Source organism: Pristiophorus japonicus, chromosome 10, assembly GCF_044704955.1.
Source record: "Pristiophorus japonicus isolate sPriJap1 chromosome 10, sPriJap1.hap1, whole genome shotgun sequence".
Taxonomy (NCBI): Eukaryota; Metazoa; Chordata; class Chondrichthyes; family Pristiophoridae; genus Pristiophorus; species Pristiophorus japonicus.
The window spans coordinates 224527095-224549358 of NC_091986.1; the positions used below are offsets into that span (position 1 = coordinate 224527095).

General features: G+C 49.0%; 1 protein-coding gene across 1 annotated transcript in view; it reads left to right on the top strand.

The window, feature by feature from the left end:
- LOC139275332 (F-box/WD repeat-containing protein 7-like) overlaps nt 1-5411 on the top strand; it is a 278013-nt gene extending 272602 nt beyond the window's left edge. Inside the window, exon 13 of the mRNA XM_070892643.1 lies at nt 4448-5411. Coding sequence (XP_070748744.1) covers nt 4448-4716 — 269 coding nt within the window. The 3' untranslated portion in view covers nt 4717-5411. The remainder of the gene's footprint in view (nt 1-4447) is intronic.
- Nucleotides 5412-22264: the final 16853 nt, after the last annotated feature.

Here is a 22264-nt window from a genome sequence, read left to right on the forward strand (position 1 = left end):
GTGTCCATGTAGGCAGCGCTCTGACTCCTCGCAAGTGGCTGAAATGCAACCTCCCAATGCTTACACTCTTGCGATCTCCCCTCATGCACTCATCCTGTCCTTGAGGCCCATTTCCTGCTCCCTCAACCCTATTCCCACTAAACTCATCACCCAACTTCCTTTTCTGGCTCCCATGTTAGCCGACATTGATAACGGTTCTCTCTCCTCGGGTACTGTCTCCCTCTCCCTCAAATCTGCCGTCATCACCCCTCTCCACAAAAAAACCAACCCTTGACCCCTCCGTCCTTGCAAACTACCGCCCCATCTCCAAACTCCCTTGTGCTCCAAAGTTCTTGAACGTGTTGTCACCTCCCAATCCGTGCCCATCTTTCCCACAATTCCATGTTTGACTCCCTCCAATCGGGTTTCTGTCCCTGCCACAGTCCCGAAACGGCTCTCATCAAAGTCACAAATGACATCCTTTGTGAGTGTGACCGGGGTAAACTATCCCTCCTCGTCCTTCTCGACCTGTCTGCAGCCTTTGACACGGTTGACCACTCTATCCTCCTCCAACACCTCTCCACCATTGTCCAGCTGGGTGGGACTGCACTCGCCTGGTTCCATTCTTATCCATCTAATCGTAGTCAGAGAATCACCTGCAACGGCTTCTCTTCCCGCCCCCGCATCGTTACCTCTGGTGTCCCTCAAGGATCTATCCTTGGCCCCCTCCTATTTCTCATCTACATGTTGCCCCTTGGCGACATCATCCGGAAACACAGCTTTAAATTCCACGTGTGTCAGCCAATGACACCCTCGCCTCTGAGTCCGAAGGTTGTGGGTTCAAGTCCCACTCCAGAGACTTGAGCACAAAAATCTAGGCTGACACTCCAGTGAAGTGCTGAGGGAATGCTGCACTGTCAGAGGTATCATCTTTTGGATGAGACATTAAACCGAGGTCCTGCCTGCTCTCTCAGGTGGATGTAAAAGATCCCATGGTACTATTTCGAAGAAGATCAGGGAAATTATCGCCGGTGTCCTGACCAATATTTACCCTCAATCAACATAACAAAAAATTTAAGAAAGGAGGGAGACAGAAAGCAGGAAACTATAGACCAGCTAGCCTAACATCTGTCATTGGGAAGATGCTGGAGTCCATTATTAAGGAAGTAGGAGCAGGACATTTAGAAAATTATAATACAATCAAGCAGAGTCAGTATGGTTTTATGAAAGGGAAATCATGTTTGACAAATTTTCTGGAGTTCTTTGAAGATGTAATGAACAGGGTGGATAAAGGGGAACCAGTGGATGTGGTGTATTTGAATTTCCAGAAAGCATTCGATAAGGTGCCACATAAAAGGTTACTGCACAAGATAAAAGCTCACGGGATTGGGGGTAATATATTAGCATGGATAGAGGATTGGCTAACTTTAACAGAAAACAGGGAGTCGGGATAAATGGGCCAATTTAAGGCTGGCAAACTAACTAGTGGGGTGCCACAGGGATCAGTGCTGGGGCCTCAACTATTTACAATTTATATTAATGACTTGGATGAAGGGACCAAGTATAATGTAGCCAAATTTGCTGATAATACAAAGATAGATGGTAAAACAAGTTGTGAGGAGGACGCAAAGAATCTACAAAGATATATAGACAAGCTAAGTGAGTGGGCAAAAATTGATAGATGGAGTATAATGTGGGAAAATGTGAGGTTATCTACTTTGGTAGGAAAAATAAAAAAGCAAATTACTATTTAAATGGAGAGATTACACAATGCTGTGGTACAGAGGGAACTGGGGGTCCTTGTGCAAGAAACACAAAAGGTTAGTATGCAGGTACAGCAAGTGATCAGGAAGGCCAATGGAATGTTGGCCTTTATTGCAAGGGGGATAGAGTATAAAAGCAGAGAAGTCCTGCTACAACTGTACAGGGTATTGGTGAGGCCACAGCTAGAGTACTGCGTGCAGTTTTTGTCTCCTTATTTGAGGAAGGACATTGGAGGCAGTTCAGAGAAGGTTCACTAGGTTGATTCTGGAGATGAAGGGGCTGTACATAGAAACATTGAAAATAGTGCAGGAGTAGGCCATTCGGCCCCTCGAGCCTGCACCACCATTCAATAAGATCATTCCCTCAGTACCCCTTTCCTGCTTTCTCTCTATCACTTGATCCCCTTAGCCGTAAGGGCCATATCTAACTCCCTCTTGAATATAATCCAATGAACTGGTCTCAACAACTCTCTGCGGCAGGGAATTCTACAGGTTAACAACTCTCTGAGTGAAGAAGTTTCTCCTCATCTCAGTCCTAAATGGCCTACCCCTTATCCTAAGACTGTGTCCCCTGGTTCTGGACTTCCCCAACATTGGGAACATTCTTCCTGCATCCAACCTGTCCAGTCACGTCAGAATTTTATGTTTCTATGAGATCCCCTCTCATCCTTCTAAACTCCAATGTATAAAGGCCCAGTCGATTCAGTCTCTCCTCATATGTCAGTCCAGTCATCCCGGGAATCAGTCTGGTGAACCTTCGCTGCACTCCCTCAATAGCAAGAACGTCCTTCCTCAGATTAGGAGACCAAAACTGAACACAATATTCCAGGTGAGGCCTCACCAAGGCCCTGTACAACTGCAGTAAGACCTCCCTGCTCCTATACTCAAATCCCCTAGCTATGAAGGCGTCTTCACCGCCTGCTGTACCTGCATGCCAACTTTCAATGACTGATGAACCATGACACCTAGGTCTCGTTGCACCTCCCCTTTTCCTAATCTGCCACCATTCAGATAATATTCTGTCTTCGTGTTTTTGCCCCCAAAGTGGATAACCTCTCATTTATCCACATTATACTGCATCTGCCATGCATTTGCCCACTCACCTAACCTGTCCAAGTCACCCTGAGCCTCCTAGCATCCTCCTCACAGCTCACACCGCCACCCAGCTTAGTGTCATCTGCAAACTTGGAGATATTACACTCAATTCCTTCATCTAAATCATTGATGTATATTGTAAAGAGCTGGGGTCCCAGCACTGAGCCCTGTGGCACTCAACTAGTCACTGCCTGCCATTCTGAAAAGGACCCGTTTATCCCGACTCTCTGCTTCCTCTCTGCCAACCGGTTCTCTATCCACATCAATACAATACCCCCAATACTTTCATCAATCCATGCTGACTTGGACCGATCCTGTCACTGCTTTCCAAATGCGCTGCTATTTCATCTTTAATAATTGATTCCAACATTTTCCCCACTACTGATGTCAGGCTAACCGGTCTATAGTTACCCGCTTTCTCTCTCCCTCCCTTTTTAAAAATCGGTGTTACATTAGCTACCCTCCCGTCCACAGGAACTGATCCAGAGTCGAGAGACTGTTGAAAAATGCATCCACTATTTCTAGGGCCACTTCCTTGAGCACTCTGGGATGCAGACTATCAGGCCCCGGGGATTTATCGGCCTTCAATTGTATCAATTTCCCCAACACAATTTCCCACCTAATAAGGATATCCTTCAGTTCTTCCTTCTCACTAGACCCACGGTCCCCTAGTACTTCCGGAAGGTTATTTGTGGCTTCCTTTGTGAAGACAGAACCAAAGTATTTGTTCAATTGGTCTGCCATTTCTGTGTTCCCCATTATAAATTCACCTGATTCTGACCGCAAGGGACCTACGTTTGTCTTCACTAATCTTTTTCTCTTGATATATTTATAGAAGCTTTTGCAGTCAGTTTTTATGTTCCCTGCAAGCTTCCTCTCGTACTCTATTTTCCCCCTCCTAATTAAACCCTTTGTCCTCTGCTGAATTCTAAATTTCTCCCAGTCCTCAGGTTTGCTGCTTTTTCTGGCCAATTTATATGCCTCTTCCTTGGATTTAACACTATCCTTAATTTCCCTTGTTAGCCACGGTTGAGCCACCTTCCCAGTTTTATTTTTACTCCGGAGCGGGGATCAGCCAATCCCACTGGGAGTGAGGCCTATTTGTCACTGGTTGAGCGTTGGGTGCCACACTGTTTAATAGTTGTGGCCTGGGGAGGTCAGGGGGGATAAATGATCTCGTCTCCACTCCCAGCATTAACTGCTGGTTAAAGACCTGCACACCGGCAGCCTCTAGTGGTAGGGAATGCACAGTGCAGCCAGTAATCAGGAGCTGCGTGAGGCTTGTGGGAGAGCCGATGGGTTGTTGCTTGGACAGTTGCACAACATGGGAGGGCCAGAGATATAGAAAGGGCTTTCTTCTCTCTCACGTGTCCAAAGTCACTCTGAGCCACCTGAAGGTGGATTCCCCCTGGCAGCCTGTCTGCCACAGTGCGGCACATCCCACTGCCTCCAGGGGGTGGGCACACTGCTCCGTGCTCTTCCCACCGGACCTCTTCCCACCGGAGCACTTCCCCGCCTCTTAAACTACATGTTCGAGGGCTGTTCGAGCTCTCTGCTGCTCCAGTGAAAGGCGCTATATAAACGCACGTCCTTCCTTTTTCCCATCACAGGAGCGAACAAACACCAGAGTGCTGTCACCTGCCTGCAGTTTATCCAGAAGTTTGTGGTCACCAGCTCAGACGATGGGACGGTGAAACTATGGGACCTTAAAACGGGCGAATTCATTCGCAACCTGGTCGCACTGGAGAGCGGGGGCAGCGGAGGGGTCGTGTGGCGACTACGAGCGTCCAAAACAAAACTCATTTGTGCGGTGGGCAGTCGGAATGGGACAGAGGAAACCAAGCTGCTGGTGCTGGATTTTGACGTGGATATGAAATGAGACTGGTACGGCAGAGATGTGCGCAACAGCACGCTCACTCACAGCTGCAATCAAACTCCACGCTCGCTGCCCATTCCAATTTGCCAAAGAAGACTTGACCTTACGGGAAAATGGGAGCGGGATGTGCACAGACCCCGCTAATGGTGAGGGGCGTCCTTGCGGAGTGGGCAGGGGAGGGGCTCGCCTTTTCAAACCTGCAGCACTCGATGAGCCGGGAGCGGTTCGGGAAAGATTTAAAGCACCTTACAACTGAGCCATCGCAGGGCGACCATTTCTGCTGGTGACCGGACACTCACAGACACTTTAAAGAGAATTGCCAAAATTGTTAGTTCCACAAACTTGTACATAAAATGGTTATATCTGTATATTATATAAAAGTGTATCTATGTGGGTGAATGTGATGAAGCAACCTTAACTACATGTCTATATATTGAAATTGTGTAACAGGGAAACTAATCTATACGTGCGTGTGTGAGAGAGAGCGAGAGAGAGGATGGTGCTAAATGGTAGTGTGTGTGTGTGTGTGTGTGCCAGCGTGTAAGGGTTTTCACTGTCACGAGGAGGCTACAAAGACCCCCTTCCCCCCCCCCCCGTATATTGTATAAAAATGATGCGTTTTTTGGCGTTGAAACAACAGCGTTAAGCTGTAAATGCTGAGCTTTTTAAAAAAAAAGAACAATAAAAGGATTGAAGTACAGACTGGTTTGTACTCCGAAGCAAACCACCTCCCCAGGGCAGGCAGGGAGCTGGCATTGAGGCTCCAGACCTTTGGCGGTGAAGTTCGTCCTGTGGTGACCAGAGGCTCAGTCAGGTCTGGGAGCAAGGACTCACCATCTGGATTGGCTCCATGCATAAAGTTTCTGTTGTGGAGCGGGGCTGGTGCCCACAGAGCACTCGTGAGGGAGACACAGGCAGATAGAAGCCTCACTGGATCTGGAGTGGTGGTTTGAAGCACCTAGAGTCATTACGGCACAGAAGGAGGCCGTTCGGCCCATCGAGTCTGCCGGCTCTCTGTCGAGCAATGCAGCCAGTCCCATTGCCCCGCTCTATCCCCGGAGCCCCGCAACTTTATTTCCCCCAAGTGCCTGTCCAATTTCCTTCTGAAATCATTGATGGTCTCCACTTCCACCGCCCTCGTCCGCAGCGAGTTCCCGGTCATTATCACTCGCTGCGTAAAAAGGTTCTTCCTCACATCCCCCCTGCCACGTGTCTGCCCATCCTGCGACCTGCGTCCTGTTACCGTCGATTGGTATCGTCCTCACTGTTTGCCACACCTCCTTTTGGTATCTTCAGCAAAATGTGAAGTGTTACTCCGTATTCCAGTATCCAAGTCATGGATTTATATTGATCAGAAAAGGCCGTGGTCCCAGTGCTGACCCCTGGGAAACATCACTGTCCACCATCCTCCTGTGTGAAACACCACCGTTCACCATGGCTCGCTGTTTCCTGTCCTTACCCAAGCTGACACTGCCCTCCTTCCCTCAGCCTCAGTTTTGTTACCAGCTTTATGTGGTACCTTGTCAAACGCTTTCTTACAATCCCGATAGACAACATCCATTGCGTTCCCTTCGTCAATTCTCTGTTACATCATCAAAACATTCAATTACATTCGTCAAACACCATCTGCCTTTTACAAATCCGTTACTGGCTCCCTTACTGAACTTAAACCTGTCCCAATGCCTGTTAATTTTGCCCTGGTTATGGTTTCTAACACCTTACCCATCACTGATGTTAAACTGACCAGCCTGTAGTTACAAGATTGTCCTTACACCCCTTCTTGAACAAGGGTGTCACATTTGCCACTTTCCAATCCTCTGGCAGTGTTCAGTTAAATCAATTCCTTCCCCGAGTGTGGTATATCGAAGAAAAACTAGTCTCTCTGTTGAGTGAGTCAATAACCAGAGGTCATGGATTTAAAATCATTGGCAAAAGATCTGGAGACCAGATGAGGAGAAATGTTTTCACTGAGCTGTGGGGGTCTGGAAAGCTCTCCCTGAAGGTGGTGGGAGCGGATTCCATCAGTAAATTTAAAAGGGAGTTGGATAGGGACTTGAGACTAAGGAATTTACAGGGTTAGAGACAAGCGGGGGTGGGACTGAGACCGGCTGCTCTGTGTGCTGTAATTGATTCTATGATTCTGTTTCTATGAATCAACATGGATTGAAAATTGGTTAACTGACAGGAAACAGAGAGTAGGAATAAACGGGTCTTTTTCGGGGTGGCGGGCAGTGACTAGTGGGGTACCACAGGGATCAGTGCTGGGGCCCCAGCTATTCACAATATATATAAATGATTTGGGTGAGGGAACTAAATGTAATATTTCCAAGTTTGCTGACAACACAAAACTAGGTGGGATTGTGAGTTGTGAGGAGGATGCAATGACGCTGCAAGGCGATTTAGATAGGTTGAGTGAGTGGGCAAACACATGGCAGATGCAGTATAACGAGGATAAATGTGAAGTTATCCACTTTGGTCGGATAAACATAAGGACAAAGTGTTATTTAAATGGTGATGGCTTGGGAAGTGTGGATGTACAGAGGGACCTGGGTGTCCTTGTACACCAGTCAGTGAAAGCAAACATGCAGGTGCAGCAAGCAGTTAGGGAGGCAAATGGTATGCTGGCCTTCATTGCAAGAGGATTTAAGTACAGGAACAAGGATGTCTTACTCCAGTTATACAGGGCCTTGGTGAGACTGCACCTGGAGTATTGTGTGCAGTTTTGGTCTCCTTACCTAAGGAAGGATATACTTGCCATATAGGGAGTGCAGCGAAGGTTCACCAGACTGATTCCTGGGATGGCAGGACTGTCGTATGAGGAGAGATTGGGTCGACGAGGCCTGTATTCACGAGAGTTTAGAAGAATGAGAGGGGATATCATTGAAACGTATAAAATTCTGACGGGGTTGGATAGACTGGATGCGGGGAGGATGTTTCCCCGGGCTGGGGAGGGTGTTTCCCCGGGCTGGGGAGGGTGTTTCCCCGGGCTGGGGAGGGTGTTTCCCTGGGCTGGGAAGTCTAGAACAAGGGGTCACAGTCTCAGGATACGGGGTAGGAAATTTAGGACCGAGATGAGGAGAAATGTTTTCACTCAGAGGGTGGTGAACCTGTGGAATTCTCTACCACAGAAGTCACTGAATATATTTAAGAGGGAGATAAATAGATTTCTAGACACAAAAGGCATCAAGGGGTATGGGGAAAAAGCGGGAATATGGTGTTGAGATAGAGGATCAGCCATGATATTGAAAAGCGGTCAAGATAGGGATAGGGACAAGATGGCCACCGGAGTGTGGCAGCTCCCAAGGGAGCTCCCTTGCCATCCGACAACTGTTCACCCTCAAACTTCCCCCTCCCACTGTAAACTTCCCCCTCCCACTGTAAACTTCCCCCTCCCACTGTAAACTTCCCCCTAGCCCTAATAGACCCTAATAGAGGGTGCACCTCTCATAAATTCCGACCTTAAACCCATATCCTGCAAATCCTCAAAATTCGCTCCAAACCACCCATCTGCGACGATGACCGGACTACCAGCGATGACCGAGCCTCCTGCAGCGGCGACCTGGAACCCGTTCCCCCGGCGACGACCTCCTCCGATGTCGACATCGTCCCAGCTGCTGCACCCCATCCTCGACAACGCCCAGCGAGCTAGGTGAGCCTCTGACCAGGCGACCAGGTCCCTCCCCAGCGGCGGCAGCTGTGCCTGTCCTCCACGATGACGTTTGGGCCTCCTCTTCCACGGTGGTTGGCCTTTCCCCCTCCCTCAGAGACGATCAGGCCTATACTTTCCCACTGGTGACCCGGCCTCATGGCTGTGACCTTCCACTCGGAACCCCAGTGGACCACTGACCCTTCCAATGCCTGCCCCCAACCAGGCCTCGGACCACCTATCATCAAGGGTGCTACCCAGCGCCTGAGCTTGCAGCCAACATCTCACCGTAGGAAACTCGGCCCATACAGCAGTGCCTGGTCTCCAGTTGTCTTGGACCCTTGCCATTGAACCAAGACCTTGCTCGGCTAAGCCCGTGTGGTGGCCGGTGTGCAACGACCACCCCATGTTAAAAGAACTCACGCACAGGCATCTTCCACTTTGTTAACATGAAGTTCGGGACCTGGAATATCAGGACTCTCATAGACAACTCCAACAACGACAGGCCGGAACACCGCACTGCCATAGTTGCCCGGGAAATTAGAAGCTTTAACATCGACATCGCCATCCTAAACGAGACCCAACGAGCAGGGGAAGGCCAGCTCAAGGAACAAGGTGGAGGTTACACCTTCTGGAAATGGAAACCAGAGCAAGAACGCCAACTTCGCCATCAAAAACGAGCTGGTCGACCGCCTCAACGACTCCTCTGTGGTGGGGTTAACAAACGCCTCATGACTCTTCGACTCACCCTATCCCAGAACCAGTGCGCCACAGTCATCAGTGCGTACGCCCTGACAATCGATGCAATGGATGAGACCAAAGAGCGTTTTTGCTCCAACCTCAAAATCCCAGACCTGGGTCCCCGCGGGCGACAAACTGATCGTCCTAGGTGACTTCAACACCAGGATCGGCAAGGACACAGCCCTCTGGGGAGACGTGATTGGCAGAGAGGGGGTAGGGAAAACCAACTCCAGCGGTACCCTACTCCTGACAATGTCCAGAGCATGAACTTGTCATCACCAACACCCTGTTCCGCCAGAGGGGCAAATACAAGGCATCGTGGCAACACCGTCGCTCCAAACACTGGCACTTGCTCGACTATGTCATCGTCCGAGCCAGGGATCGCAAGGATGTGCACATCACCCACGCCATGACAGGAGCTGACGACTGCTGGACGGACCACCGCCTAATCCGATCCATCATCAACATTAACTGTCCCAAAGCAGAGGGGACAGCAGAAGCAGTTCTGCAAAAAAGTAAATGTCAGGGCACTTAAAGAGCCAGCTAAGAGAGCCCTCTTCAGTCAGCGCCTCACAGCTAACCTGGCGTGCCTTGATGACCCTGCGACGCAGAATGCCCACAGTGCTTGGTCAGCCCTCCAGGCCTCCATAACCAGTGCCTGCAATGAGACGCTCGGTCACTCAACCAGGAAACACCAGGACTGGTTTGATGAGAATGATCAGGAAATCCAAGAACGAATGCATCGCAAGCGCAGGACATTTCTGAGCCTCAAGTAACAACCCAACTCTGGAGCTGCAAAACAACATTACAGCCGGCTCAAGGCTCCAACAAAATACCCGGGACCTAAAGAACAGGTGGTGGATGGAGAAAGCACCGGAGATACAACAACTGGCCGACAGCCACGATATGTGAGAATTCTTCATCGCAGTCAAGGCCACATACGGACCCCACTTTTTAAAAAAGGAGGGAGAGAGAAAACAGGGAATTATAGACCGGTCAGCCTGACATCGGTAGTGGGTAAAATGATGAAATCAATTATTAAGGATGTCATAGCAGCGCATTTGGAAAGAGGTGACATGATAGGTCCAAGTCAGCATGGATTATGAAAGGGAAATCATGCTTGACAAATCTTCTGGAATTTTTTGAGGATGTTTCCAGTAGAGTGGACAAGGGAGAACCAGTTGATGTGGTGTATTTGGACTTTCAGAAGGCTTTCGACAAGGTCCCACACAAGAGATTAATGTGCAAAGTTAAAGCACATGGGATTGGGGGTAGTGTGCTGACGTGGATTGAGAACTGGTTGTCAGACAGGAAGCAAAGAGTAGGAGTAAATGGGGACTTTTCAGAATGGTAGGCAGTGACTAGTGGGGTACCGCAAGGTTCTGTGCTGGGGCCCCAGCTGTTTACACTGTACATTAATGATTTAGACGAGGGGATTAAATGTAGTATCTCCAAATTTGCGGATGACACTAAGTTGGGTGGCAGTGTGAGCTGCGAGGAGGATGCTGTGAGGCTGCAGAGTGACTTGGATAGGTTAGGTGAGTGGGCAAATGCATGGCAGATGAAGTATAATGTGGATAAATGTGAGGTTATCCACTTTGGTGGTAAAAACAGAGAGACAGACTATTATCTGAATGGTGACAGATTAGGAAAAGGGAAGGTGCAACGAGGCCTGGTGTCATGGTCCATCAGTCATTGAAGGTTGGCATGCAGGTACAGCAGGCGGTTAAGAAAGCAAATGGCATGTTGGCCTTCATAGCGAGGGGATTTGAGTACAGGGGCAGGGAGGTGTTTACAGTTGTACAGGGCCTTGGTGAGGCCACACCTGGAGTATTGTGTACAGTTTTGGTCTCCTAACCTGAGGAAGGACATTCTTGCTATTGAGGGAGTGCAGCGAAGGTTCACCAGACTGATTCCCAGGATGGCGGACTGACATATCAAGAAAGACTGGATCAACTGGGCTTGTATTCACTGGAGTTCAGAAGAATGAGAGGGGACCTCATAGAAACGTTTAAAATTCTGGCGGGTTTGGACAGGTTAGATGCAGGAAAAATGTTCCCAATGTTGGGGAAGTCCAGAACCAGTGGTCACTGTCTAAGGATAAGGGGTAAGCCATTTAGGACCGTGATGAGGAGAAACTTCTTCACCCAGAGAGTGGTGAACTTGTGGAATTCTCCACCACAGAAAGTTGTTGAGGCCAATTCACTAAATATATTCAAAAAGGAGTTAGATGTAGTCCTTACTACTGGGGGGATCAAGGGGTGTGGCGAGAAAGCAGGAATGGGGTACTGAAGTTGCATGTTCAGCCATGAACTTATTGAATGGTGGTGCAGGCTCAAAGGGCCGAATGGCCTGCTCCTGCACCTATTTTCTATGTTTCTAAACTCCCAAGGCCCCACCTCACTCCAGGCCAAGAATGGGGAAATACTCATCAAGTACACCGAGACTGTCAGGTCCTGCTGGAAGGAGCACTTCGAAGATCTCCTCAATCGAGACTCTGCCTTTGACTCGAGTGTTCTCGACTCCATCTCGCAGTATGCTACCCGCCACCAACCTTAATAAAACCCCAACACTGCATGAGGTAAAGAAAGCCATAAAACAGCTTAAAAATAACAAGGCTACAGGAGCAGATGGAATCCCTGCTGAGGCACTGAAGTATGGCAGAGAGGCACTATTGGCGTGGATACATGACCTCATCTCTCTCATCTGGAGGGAGGAGAGCATGCCGGGAGATCTCAGAGATGCAGTGATTGTGACCATCTTTAAAAAAGTCCGACTGCGGCAACGACAGGGGAATCTTCCTGCTATCAGCCACTGGGACAGTCCTCCTCAATCGTCTTCTCCCTGTGGCCGAGGAGCTCCTCCTGGAATCACAGTGTGGATTTCATCCCCCACGGGGCATAACAGACATGATCTTTGCAGCACGACAGCTGCAGGAAAAATGCAGGGAGCAGTGCCAGACTTATACATGGCCTTTTTCGATCTTACAAAGGCCTTTGACACTGTCAACCGTGAGGGTCTATGGAGCATCCTCCTCCGTTTCGGATGCCCCCAAAAGTTTGTCAACATCCTCCACCTGCTCCACGACGACATGCAGGCCGTGATCCTTACCAACGGATCCATCACAGACCCAATCCACGTCCGGACCGGGGTCAAACAGGGCTGTGTCATCGCCCCAACCCTCTTCTCAATCTTCCTCGCCGCCATGCTCCACCTCACAGTCAACAAGCTCCCCGCTGGAGTGGAACTAAACTACAGAACCAGTGGGAAGCAGTTTAACCTTCACCGTCTCCAGGCCAGGTCCAAGATCACCCCAACCTCTGTCGTCGAGCTACAGTACACGGATGACGCCTGCGTCTGTGCACATTCAGAGGCTGAACTCCAGGACATAGTATTTACTGAGGCATACGAAAGCATAGGCCTCACGCTAAACATCCATAAGACAAAGGTTCTCCACCAGCCTGTCCTCGCCGCACAGCACTGCCCCCCAGTCATCAAGATCCACGGCGTGGCCCTCGACAACGTGGACCATTTCCCATACCTCGGGAACCTCTTATCAACAAGAGCAGACATTGATGACGAGATCCAACACCACCTCCAGTGCAGCCTTCGGCCGCTTGAGGAAAAGAGTGTTTGACGACCAGGCCCTCAAATCTACCACCAAGCTCATGGTCTACAGGGCTGTAGTAATACCCACCCTCCTGTATGGCTCAGAGACATGGACCATGTACAGTAAACACCTCAAGTCGCTGGAGAAATACCACCAACGATGTCTCCGCAAGATCCTACAAATCCCCTGGGAGGACAGACACACCAATGTTAGTGTCCTCGACCAGGCCAACATCCCCAGTATTGAAGCACTGACCACACTTGATCAGCTCCGCTGGGCAGGCCACATGGTCCGCATGCCAGACACGAGACTCCCAAAGTAAGTCTACTCGGAACTCCTTCACGGCAAACGAGCTAAAGGTGGGCAGAACAAACGTTACAAGGACACCCTCAAAGCCTCCCTGATAAAGTGCAATATCCCCACTAACACCTGGGAGTCCCTGGCCAAAGACCGCCCTAAGTGGAGGAAGTGCATCCGGGAGGGCGCTGAGCACCTCGAGTCTCGTCGCCGAGAGCATGCAGAAACCAAGCGCGGGCAGTGGAAGGAGCGTGCGGCAAACCAGTCCCACCCACCCCTTCCCTCAACCACTGTCTGTCCCAACTGTGACAGAGACTGTGGTTCTCATATTGGACTGTTCAGCCACCTAAGGACTCATTTTAAGAGTGGAAGCAAGTCTTCCTCGATTCCAAGGGACAGTCTATGAATGGCGGTGCAGACTCGAAGGACCGAATGGCCGACTGCTGCTCCTATTTTCTATGTTTCTATGAATCCTAGAATAGTTACAGCACAGAGTGAGGACATTTGGCCATCGAGCCTTTGCTGGCTCTCTGCAGGAGTCCCGCTCCCCGCCCTTTCCACGTAAATGCAATTTTTTTTCTTTCAGGTACTTATCCAACTCCCGTTTGAAAGCCACGATTGAGTCTACCTCCCCCACCCTCTCAGGCAGCGCATTCCAGATCCTAACCACTCGCTGCGTAAAAATGTTTTTCCTTACATCGCCTTTCTACCTTTTGCCAATCACCTTAAATCTGTGTCCCTCTGGTACCCGACCCTTCCCCCAATGGGAACAGTTTCTCTCGATCTACTCTGTCCAGACCCCTCATGATTTTGAACACCTCGATCAAATCTCCTCTCAACCTTCTCTGCTCCAAGGGGAACAACCCCAGCTTCTCCAGTCTATCCCCATCACTGAAGTCCCTCATCCCTGGAACCATTCTGGTAAATCCTTTCTGCTCCCTCTCTAAGGCCTTCACATCCTTCCTAAAGTGTGGTGCCCAGAATTGGACACAATACTCCAGTTGAGACCGAACCAGTGTTTTATACAGGTCCATCATAACTCCCTTGCTTTTGTACTCTATGCCTCTATTTATGAAGCCCAGGATCCCGTAAGCTGTTTAACCGTTTTCTCAACCTGCCCTGCCACCTTCAGTGATTTGTGCCCATATACCCCCAGGTCTCTCTGTTCATGCACCCCCTTTAGGATTGTACCCTTTAGTTTATATTGCCTCTCCTTATTCTTCCTACCAAAATGTATCACTTCGCACTTTTCTGCGTTAAATTCCATCTGCCCCGTGCCCGCCCATCCCACCAGCCTGTCTGTGTCCTCCTGAAGTCTCTCACTAGTTCACTACACTTCCAAGTTTTGTGTCATCTGCAGATTTTGAAATTGTGCCCTGTATACCCAGGTCCAGGTCATTAATATATATCAGGAAAAGCCGTGGTCCCAGTATCGACCCCTGGGGAACACCACTGTATACCTTCCTCCAGACCGAGAAACAGCCGTTCACCACTACTCTCTGTTTCCTGTCACTGAGACAATCCGTATCCATGCTGCCACTGTCCCTTTTATTCCCTGGGCTTCAACTTTGCTGCCAAGCCGATTATGTGGCACTTTATCAAACGCCTTTTGGAAATCCATGTACACCACATCAACCACATTACCCTCATCAACCCTCTCTGTTACCTCATCAAAAAACTCAATCAAGTTGGTTAAACACGATTTGCCTTTAACAAATCTGTGCTGACTTTATTTAATTAATCCACACTTGTTCAATTTTGTCCCAGATTATCATTTCTAAAATGAATATTGGATTGACACCTGCATGGGTCAGACTGACTGAGGGGACCTCCGGTTTGGAGGTGTGAACTTGAAGTGGAGGGAGGTGGGGTCTGGGGGAAAGGTACTGGAGCTGGGTGCCTCTCCTTCTCACTGACGGTGGAGTGAGCAGCGGGCTGTCGAGCCCAGGTCTGATCCCTGCACTGTGTTGTGTGAGCTGGGGCAGCGCAGTCTGGCTCAGTATCTCTGATTGGGAAAATGGAGCCGATTCTTGATCCTGATCGTCACTGGAAAGTGGGTGTTTGTTGAAACCTGACACAATCTCTGTCTCGGCTCACACAAGCAACAGACACCTGGGATCAGGCTGCCAGGCTGTTTGCCAGAACAACCAGCACCTTCAGGAGAGGACAATGAGGAACAGAAAGATTGAAGATGTCCTCAGATACCCTGTCTGTAGCTGAACTGAACCAGTCATATCAACACTGGCTCCCGCGCAGGGCCGTGGTTGGGAATTCTGCACTTATCTCCAATCCTCTCCAATATCTACAGACGTGTGCTGGAGTATACACCGCTCACCTGGTGCTACTGCAGTAACCCGCGAGCTGGAGCCCATCTCCATACATTTTGCTTTATAGCAAATTAACCGTTGGATTGGGGGAAACGGATTTGGGGATTCAGGTTCGCAAGACATTAAAAGCAGCACTTTGAGTAATTAAGGCCGTTTTAAAGAAAGCTAATGAAATACTGGGTTTTATAGCAATATAAAAGTCTGGCTGTAATGGTGTATCGATAACCTGTAATGTGCCCACAGTTGGCCGACTGCAGTTTTCAGCTCCTCAGTCAGCAGGCGATTGAGGCTTTGGGACACCCGCTGCCCAGATTCACATCAATGCTCTCTGGTATGAGCCAATAGAAATATGAATCAAGTTTTGGAATATTGGGGGATTTATTGCAACAGGAGAATACGGGGGATTTGGTAGAGGATTTTAATATTCTGAAAGGTTGAGACAGAATAAAGAAAAACTGTTTCCAGTGATTGAGTCTAGAATTCAGGGACAGAAATAAGTTTCAATATAATAGATTTAGTGCAGAGTTAGTGATTGACAACAACAGCTTGTATTTATAGAGTACCTCTAACAAAGTGGATGCAGAGAGGATGTTTCCACTGATGGGGGAGACTAGAACTAGAGGCATGATCTTAGAATAAGGGGCCGCCCATTTAAAACTGAGATGAGGAGAAATTTCTTCTCTCAGGGTTGTAAAGCTGTGGAATTCGCTGCCTCAGAGAGCTGTGAAAGCTGGGACATTGAATAAATTTAAGACAGAAATAGATAGTTTCTTAACCGATAAAGGGTTATGGGGAGCGGGCGGGGAAGTGGAGCTGAGTCCATGATCAGATCAGCCATGATCTTATTAAATGACGGAGCAGGCTCAAGGGGCCGTATGGCCTACTCCTGCACCTATTTCTTATGTTCTTAATGTAGTAAAACCATCCAAGGCGCTCCACAGGAGCGTTATCGCCAAGCTACATGAGATAGTAGGGTAGAGGACGTAGGTTTTAAGGAGCATCTTAAAGGGGGAAAGAGAGGCGGCGAGGGCTCAGGAGGGAATTCCAGAGCTTAGGGCCTTGGCAGCAGAGACCATGTAATCATTTAAGGATAGGTTAAGTCCAAACATGGACCCAAGAGCTGAATTCCAGAGGTGAGGTGAGAGTGACTGCCCTTGGCATCAAGGCAGCATTCGACCGAGTGTGGCATCAAGGAGCCCTAGTAAAACTGAAGTCCATGGGAATAGAAACATAGAAAATAGGTGCAGGAGTAGGCCATTTGGCCCTTCGAGCCTGCACCACCATTCAATAAGATCATGGCTGATCATTCCCTCAGTACCCCTTTCCTGCTTTCTCTCCATACCCCTTGATCCCCTTAACCGTAAGGGCCATATCTAACTCCCTCTTGTATAAATCCAATGAACTGGCCTCAACGACTCTCTGCGGCAGGGAATTCCACAGGTTAACAACTCTCTGAGTGAAGAAGTTTCTCCTCATCTCGGTCCTAAATGGCCTACCCCTTATCCTAAGACTAGGTCCCCTGGTTCTGGACTTCCCCAACATCGAGAACATTCTTCCTGCATCCAACCTATCCAGTCCCGTCAGAATCTTATACTTGTCTATGAGATCCCCTCTCATCCTTCTAAACTCCAGTGTATAAAGGCCCAGTTGATCCAGTCTCTCCTCATATGACAGTCCAACCATCCCTGGAATCAGTCTGGTGAACCTTCGATGCACTCCCTCAATAGCAAGAACATCCTTCCTCAGATTAGGAGACCAAAACTGAACACAATATTCCAGGTGTGGCCTCACCAAAGCCCTGTACAATTGCAGTAAGACCTCCCTGCTCCTATACTCAAATCCCCTAGCTATGAAGGCCAACATGCCATTTGCCTTCTTCACCGCCTGCTGTACCTGCATGCCAACTTTCAATGACTGATGAACCATGACACCCAGGTCTCGTTGCACCTCCCCTTTTCCTAGTCTGCCGCCATTCAGATAATATTCTGCCTTCCTGTTTTTGCCCCCAAAGTGGATAACCTCACATTTATCCACATTATACTGCATCTGCCATTTATTTTCCCACTGACCTAACCTGTCCAAATCACCCTGCAGCCTCTTAGCGTCCCTCTCAGCTCACACTGCCACCCAGTTTAGTGTCATCTGCAAACTTGGAGATATTACACTCAATTCCTTCATCTAAATCATTAATGTATATTGTAAATAGCTGGGGTCCCAGCACTGAGCCCTGCGGCAATCAACTAGTCACTGCCTGCCATTCTGAAAAGGACCCATTTATCCCTACTCTCTGCTTCCTGTCTGCCAACCAGTTCTCTATCCACGTCAGTATATTACCCCCAATACCATGTGCTTTGATTTTGCACAACAATCTCTTGTGCGGGACCTTGTCAAAAGCCTTTTAAAATCCAAATACACCACATCCACTGGTTCTCCCTTGTCCACTCTACGAGTTACATCCTCAAAAAATTCCAGAAGATTTGTCAAGCATGATTTCCCTTTCATAAATCCATGCTGACTTGGACCGATCCTGTCACTGCTTTCCAAATGTGCTGCTATTTCATCCTCAATGATTGATTCCAACATTTTCCCCACCACTGATGTCAGGCTAACCGGTCTATAATTACCCATTTTCTCTCTCCCTCCTTTTTTAAAAAGTGGTGTTACATTAGCTACCCTCCAGTCCATAGGAACTGATCCAGAGTCGATAGACTGTTGGAAAATGATCACCAATGCATCCACTATTTCTAGGGCCACTTCCTTGAGCACTCTGGGATGCAGACTATCAGGCCCCGGGGATTTATCGGCCTTCAATCCCATCAATTTCCCTAACACAATTTCCCGCCTAATAAGGATATCCTTCAGTTCCTCCTTCTCACTAGACCCACTGTCCCCTAGTACATTCGGAAGGTTATTTGTGTCTTCCTTCGTGAAGACAGAACCAAAGTATTGGTTCAATTGGTCTGCCATTTCTTTGTTCCCCATTATAAATTCATCTGAATCCAACTGCAAGGGACCTATGTTTGTCTTCACTAATCTTTTTCTCTTCACATATTTATAGAAGCTTTTGCAGTCAGTTTTTATGTTCCCGGCAAGCTTCCTCTCGTACTCTATTTTCCCCCTCCTAATTAAACCCTTAGCCGTCCTCTGTTGAATTCTAAATTTCTCCCAGTCCTCAGGTTTGTTGCTTTTTCTGGCCAATTTATATGCCTCTTTCTTGGATTTAACACTATCCTTAATTTCCTTTGTTAGCCACGGTTGAGCCACCTTCCCAGTTTTATTTTTACTCCAGACAGGGATGTACAATTGCTGAAGTTCATCCATGTGATCTTTAAATGTTTGCCATTGCTTATCCACCGTCAACCCTTTGAGTATCGTTTGCCAGTCTATTCTAGCCAATTCACGCCTCATACCATCGAAGTTACCTTTCCTTAAGTTCAGGACCCTAGTTTCCGAATTAACTTTGTCACTCTCCATCTTAATAAGGAATTCTACCATATTATGGTCACTCTTCCCCAAGGGGTCTCGCACAACAAGATTGCTAATTAGTCCCTTCTCATTACACATCACCCAGTCTAGGATGGCCAGCTCCCTGCTTGGTTCCTCGATATATTGGTCTGGAAAACCATCCCTAATACACTCCAGGAAATCCTCCTCCACCGCATTGCTACCAGTTTGGTTAGCCCAATCAATATGTAGATTAAAGTCACCCATGATAACTGCTGTACCTTTATTGCACACATCCCTTATTTCTTGTTTGATTCTGTCCCCAACCTTACTACTACTGTTTGGTGGTCTGTACACAACTCCCACTAGCGTTTTCTGCCCTTTGGTATTCCGTAGCTCCACCCATACCGATTCCACATCATCCAGGTTAATGTCCCTCCTTACTATTGCACTAATTTCCTCTTTAACCAGCAACGCCACCCTGCCTCCTTTTCCTTTCTGTCTATTCTTCCTAAATGCTGAATACCCCTGGATGTTGAGTTCCCAGCCTTGGTCACCTTGGAGCCATGTCTCCGTGATGCCAATCACTTCGTATCCGTTAACTGCTGTCTGCGCAGTTAATTCATCCACCTTATTCCGAATACTCCTCGCATTGAGGCACAGAGCCTTCAGGCTTGTTGTTTGAACACACTTTGCCCCTTTAGAATTTTGCTGTAATGTGGCCCTTTTTGTTTTTTGCCTTGGGTTTCTCTGCCCTCCACTTTTACTATTCTCCTTTCTATATTTTGCTTCTGACTCCATTTTATTTCCCTCTGTCTCCCTGCATAGGTTCCCATCCCCCTGCCATATTAGTTTAACTCCTCCCCAACAGCACTAGCAAACACTCCCCCTAGGACATTGGTTCCGGTCCTGCCCAGGTGCAGACCATCCGGTTTGTACTGGTCCCACCTCCCCCAGAACCGGTTCCAATGTCCCAGGAATTTGAATTCCTCCCTTCTGCACCACTGCTCAAGCCACGTATTCATCTGAGCTATCCTGCGATTCCTACTCTGACTAGCACGTGGTAGCAATCCTGAGATTACTACTTTTGAGGTCCTACTTTTTAATTTAGCTAGAAACGGGGGGAAAACTCTCCACTGGCTGGAGTCATACCCAGCACAATGGAAGATGGTTGTGGAGGTTGGAGGTCAATCATCCCAGCCCCAGGACATCGCTGCAGGAGTTCCTCAGGGCAGTGTCCTAGGCCCAACCATCTTCAGCTGCTTCATCAATGACCTTCCCTCCATCATAAGGTCAGAAGTGAGGATGTTCACTGATGACTGCACAGTGTTCAGTTCCATTCACAGCCCCTCAGATAATGGAGCAGTCCGTGCCGCATGCAGCAAGACCTGGACAACATTCAGGCTTAGGTTGATAAGTGGCAAGTAACATTCATGCCACACAAGTGCCAGGCAATGACTATCTCCAACAAGCAAGAGTCTAACCACCGCCCCTTGACATTCAACAGCGTTACCATCACCGAATCCCCCACCATCAACATCCTGGGGGTCAACATTGACCAGAAACTTAACCGGACCAGCCACATAAATACTGTGACCACAAGAGCAGGTTAGAGGCTGGGTATTCTGCGGCAAGTGTCTCACCTCCCGACTCCCCAAAGCCTTTCCACCATCTACAAGACACGAATCAGGAGTGTGATGGAACACTCCCCACTTGCCTGGATGGTGCAGCTCCAACAACACTCGAGAAGCTCGACACCATCCAGGACAAAGCAACCACTTGATCCACACCCCATCCCCCACCTCCAACACTCACTCCCTCCACCACCTCCAACACTCACTCCCTCCACCACCTCCAACACTCACTCCCTCCACCACCTCCAACACTCACTCCCTCCACCACCTCCAACACTCACTCCCTCCACCACCTCCAACACTCACTCCCTCCACCACCTCCAACACTCACTCCCTCCACCACCTCCAACACTCACTCCCTCCACCACCTCCAACACTCACTCCCTCCACCACCTCCAACACTCACTCCCTCCACCACCTCCAACACTCACTCCCTCCACCACCTCCAACACTCACTCCCTCCACCACCTCCAACACTCACTCCCTCCACCACCTCCAACACTCACTCCCTCCACCACCTCCAACATTCACTCCCTCCACCACCGGCGCCCCCTGGCTGCAGTGTGCACCATCTACAAGATGCACTGCAGCAACTCGCCAAGGCTTCTTCGGCAGCACCTCCCAAACCCGCGACCTCTACCACCTAGAAGAACAAGGGCAGCAGGCGCATGGGAACACCACCACCTCCACGTTCCCCTCCCAGTCACACACCATCCCGACTGGGAAATATATCGGCCGTTCCTTCATCGTCGCTGGGTCACAATCCTGGAACTCCCTCCCTAACAGCACTGTGGGAGCACCTTCACCACACGGACTGCAGCGGTTCAAGAAGGCGGCTCACCACCACTTGGGATGGGCAATAAATGCCGGCCTGGCCAGCGATGCCCACATCCCAGGAACGAACAAAAAAAAAAGCAATTTACACGTTGTCTTTCGTGAGCTCATGATGTCCCAAAGTTCAATGCAGCCAATTAAATACATTTGAATTGTCGTCAATGTTGTAATGTAGGAAACACGGCAGTCAATCTGTGTATGGCAAGCTCCCACAAATAACATAATAACCAGAATCGTTTTTAGTGACGTTGGTTGAGGGATAAATATTGGGCAGATCACGGGTGAACTCCCGTGCAATAGTGCCTGGGATCTTTTACATCCACCAGTGAGGGCTGCTGTGGTCTCAGTTTAACATCTCATCTGAAAGTGCGTACCTCCGATGGTGCAGCGCTCCCCAGCACTGAGTGTCTGCCTGGATTGTGGAATGGGACTTGACCCCATGACCTGCTGACTCTGGCGAGATGTTGCGAAGGTGGTTGAAGGAAAGGGAAATAAATAATGTGGGGACAGAGCAGGCCCTTGGGATTAAGATGCTGCTCGTGTGGAGCATAAATAACACACGGGTTAATCTGAACTCTGACTTATGTAAATAGCAGAGCAGTTCCCTTGATCGGTGCTCCTGTCACTGAACTCAATATCCACCCCCTCCCCCACCGCCACACCGAGCCTTCAATGTGTACCATCTCCGCACTTCACCTGCGTTCCTGCCCCGCGACCTCTACCTCCGCGAGGAACGATCCCCTCTAACACATGCATCATCCTGACATGTATCACTGGCTCGCTATCGGCCCTGGGTCAATATCCCAGCATTCCCAACCTGACCCCATTGTGGGAGGACCATCAGTATAAGGATTGTGGTTGAAGGAGGCGGCTTATCATCTCCTCAGGCCAGCTGGGGACAGGCAGTAACTGCAGCCTTGCCAACATCACTCACATCCCAAGACAATTTTATAAGAACTCTGAATTTTGGTGCTGAGTTCAGCTCCCAATTTAAGCAAATGTCTTAATTTCTAAGCTT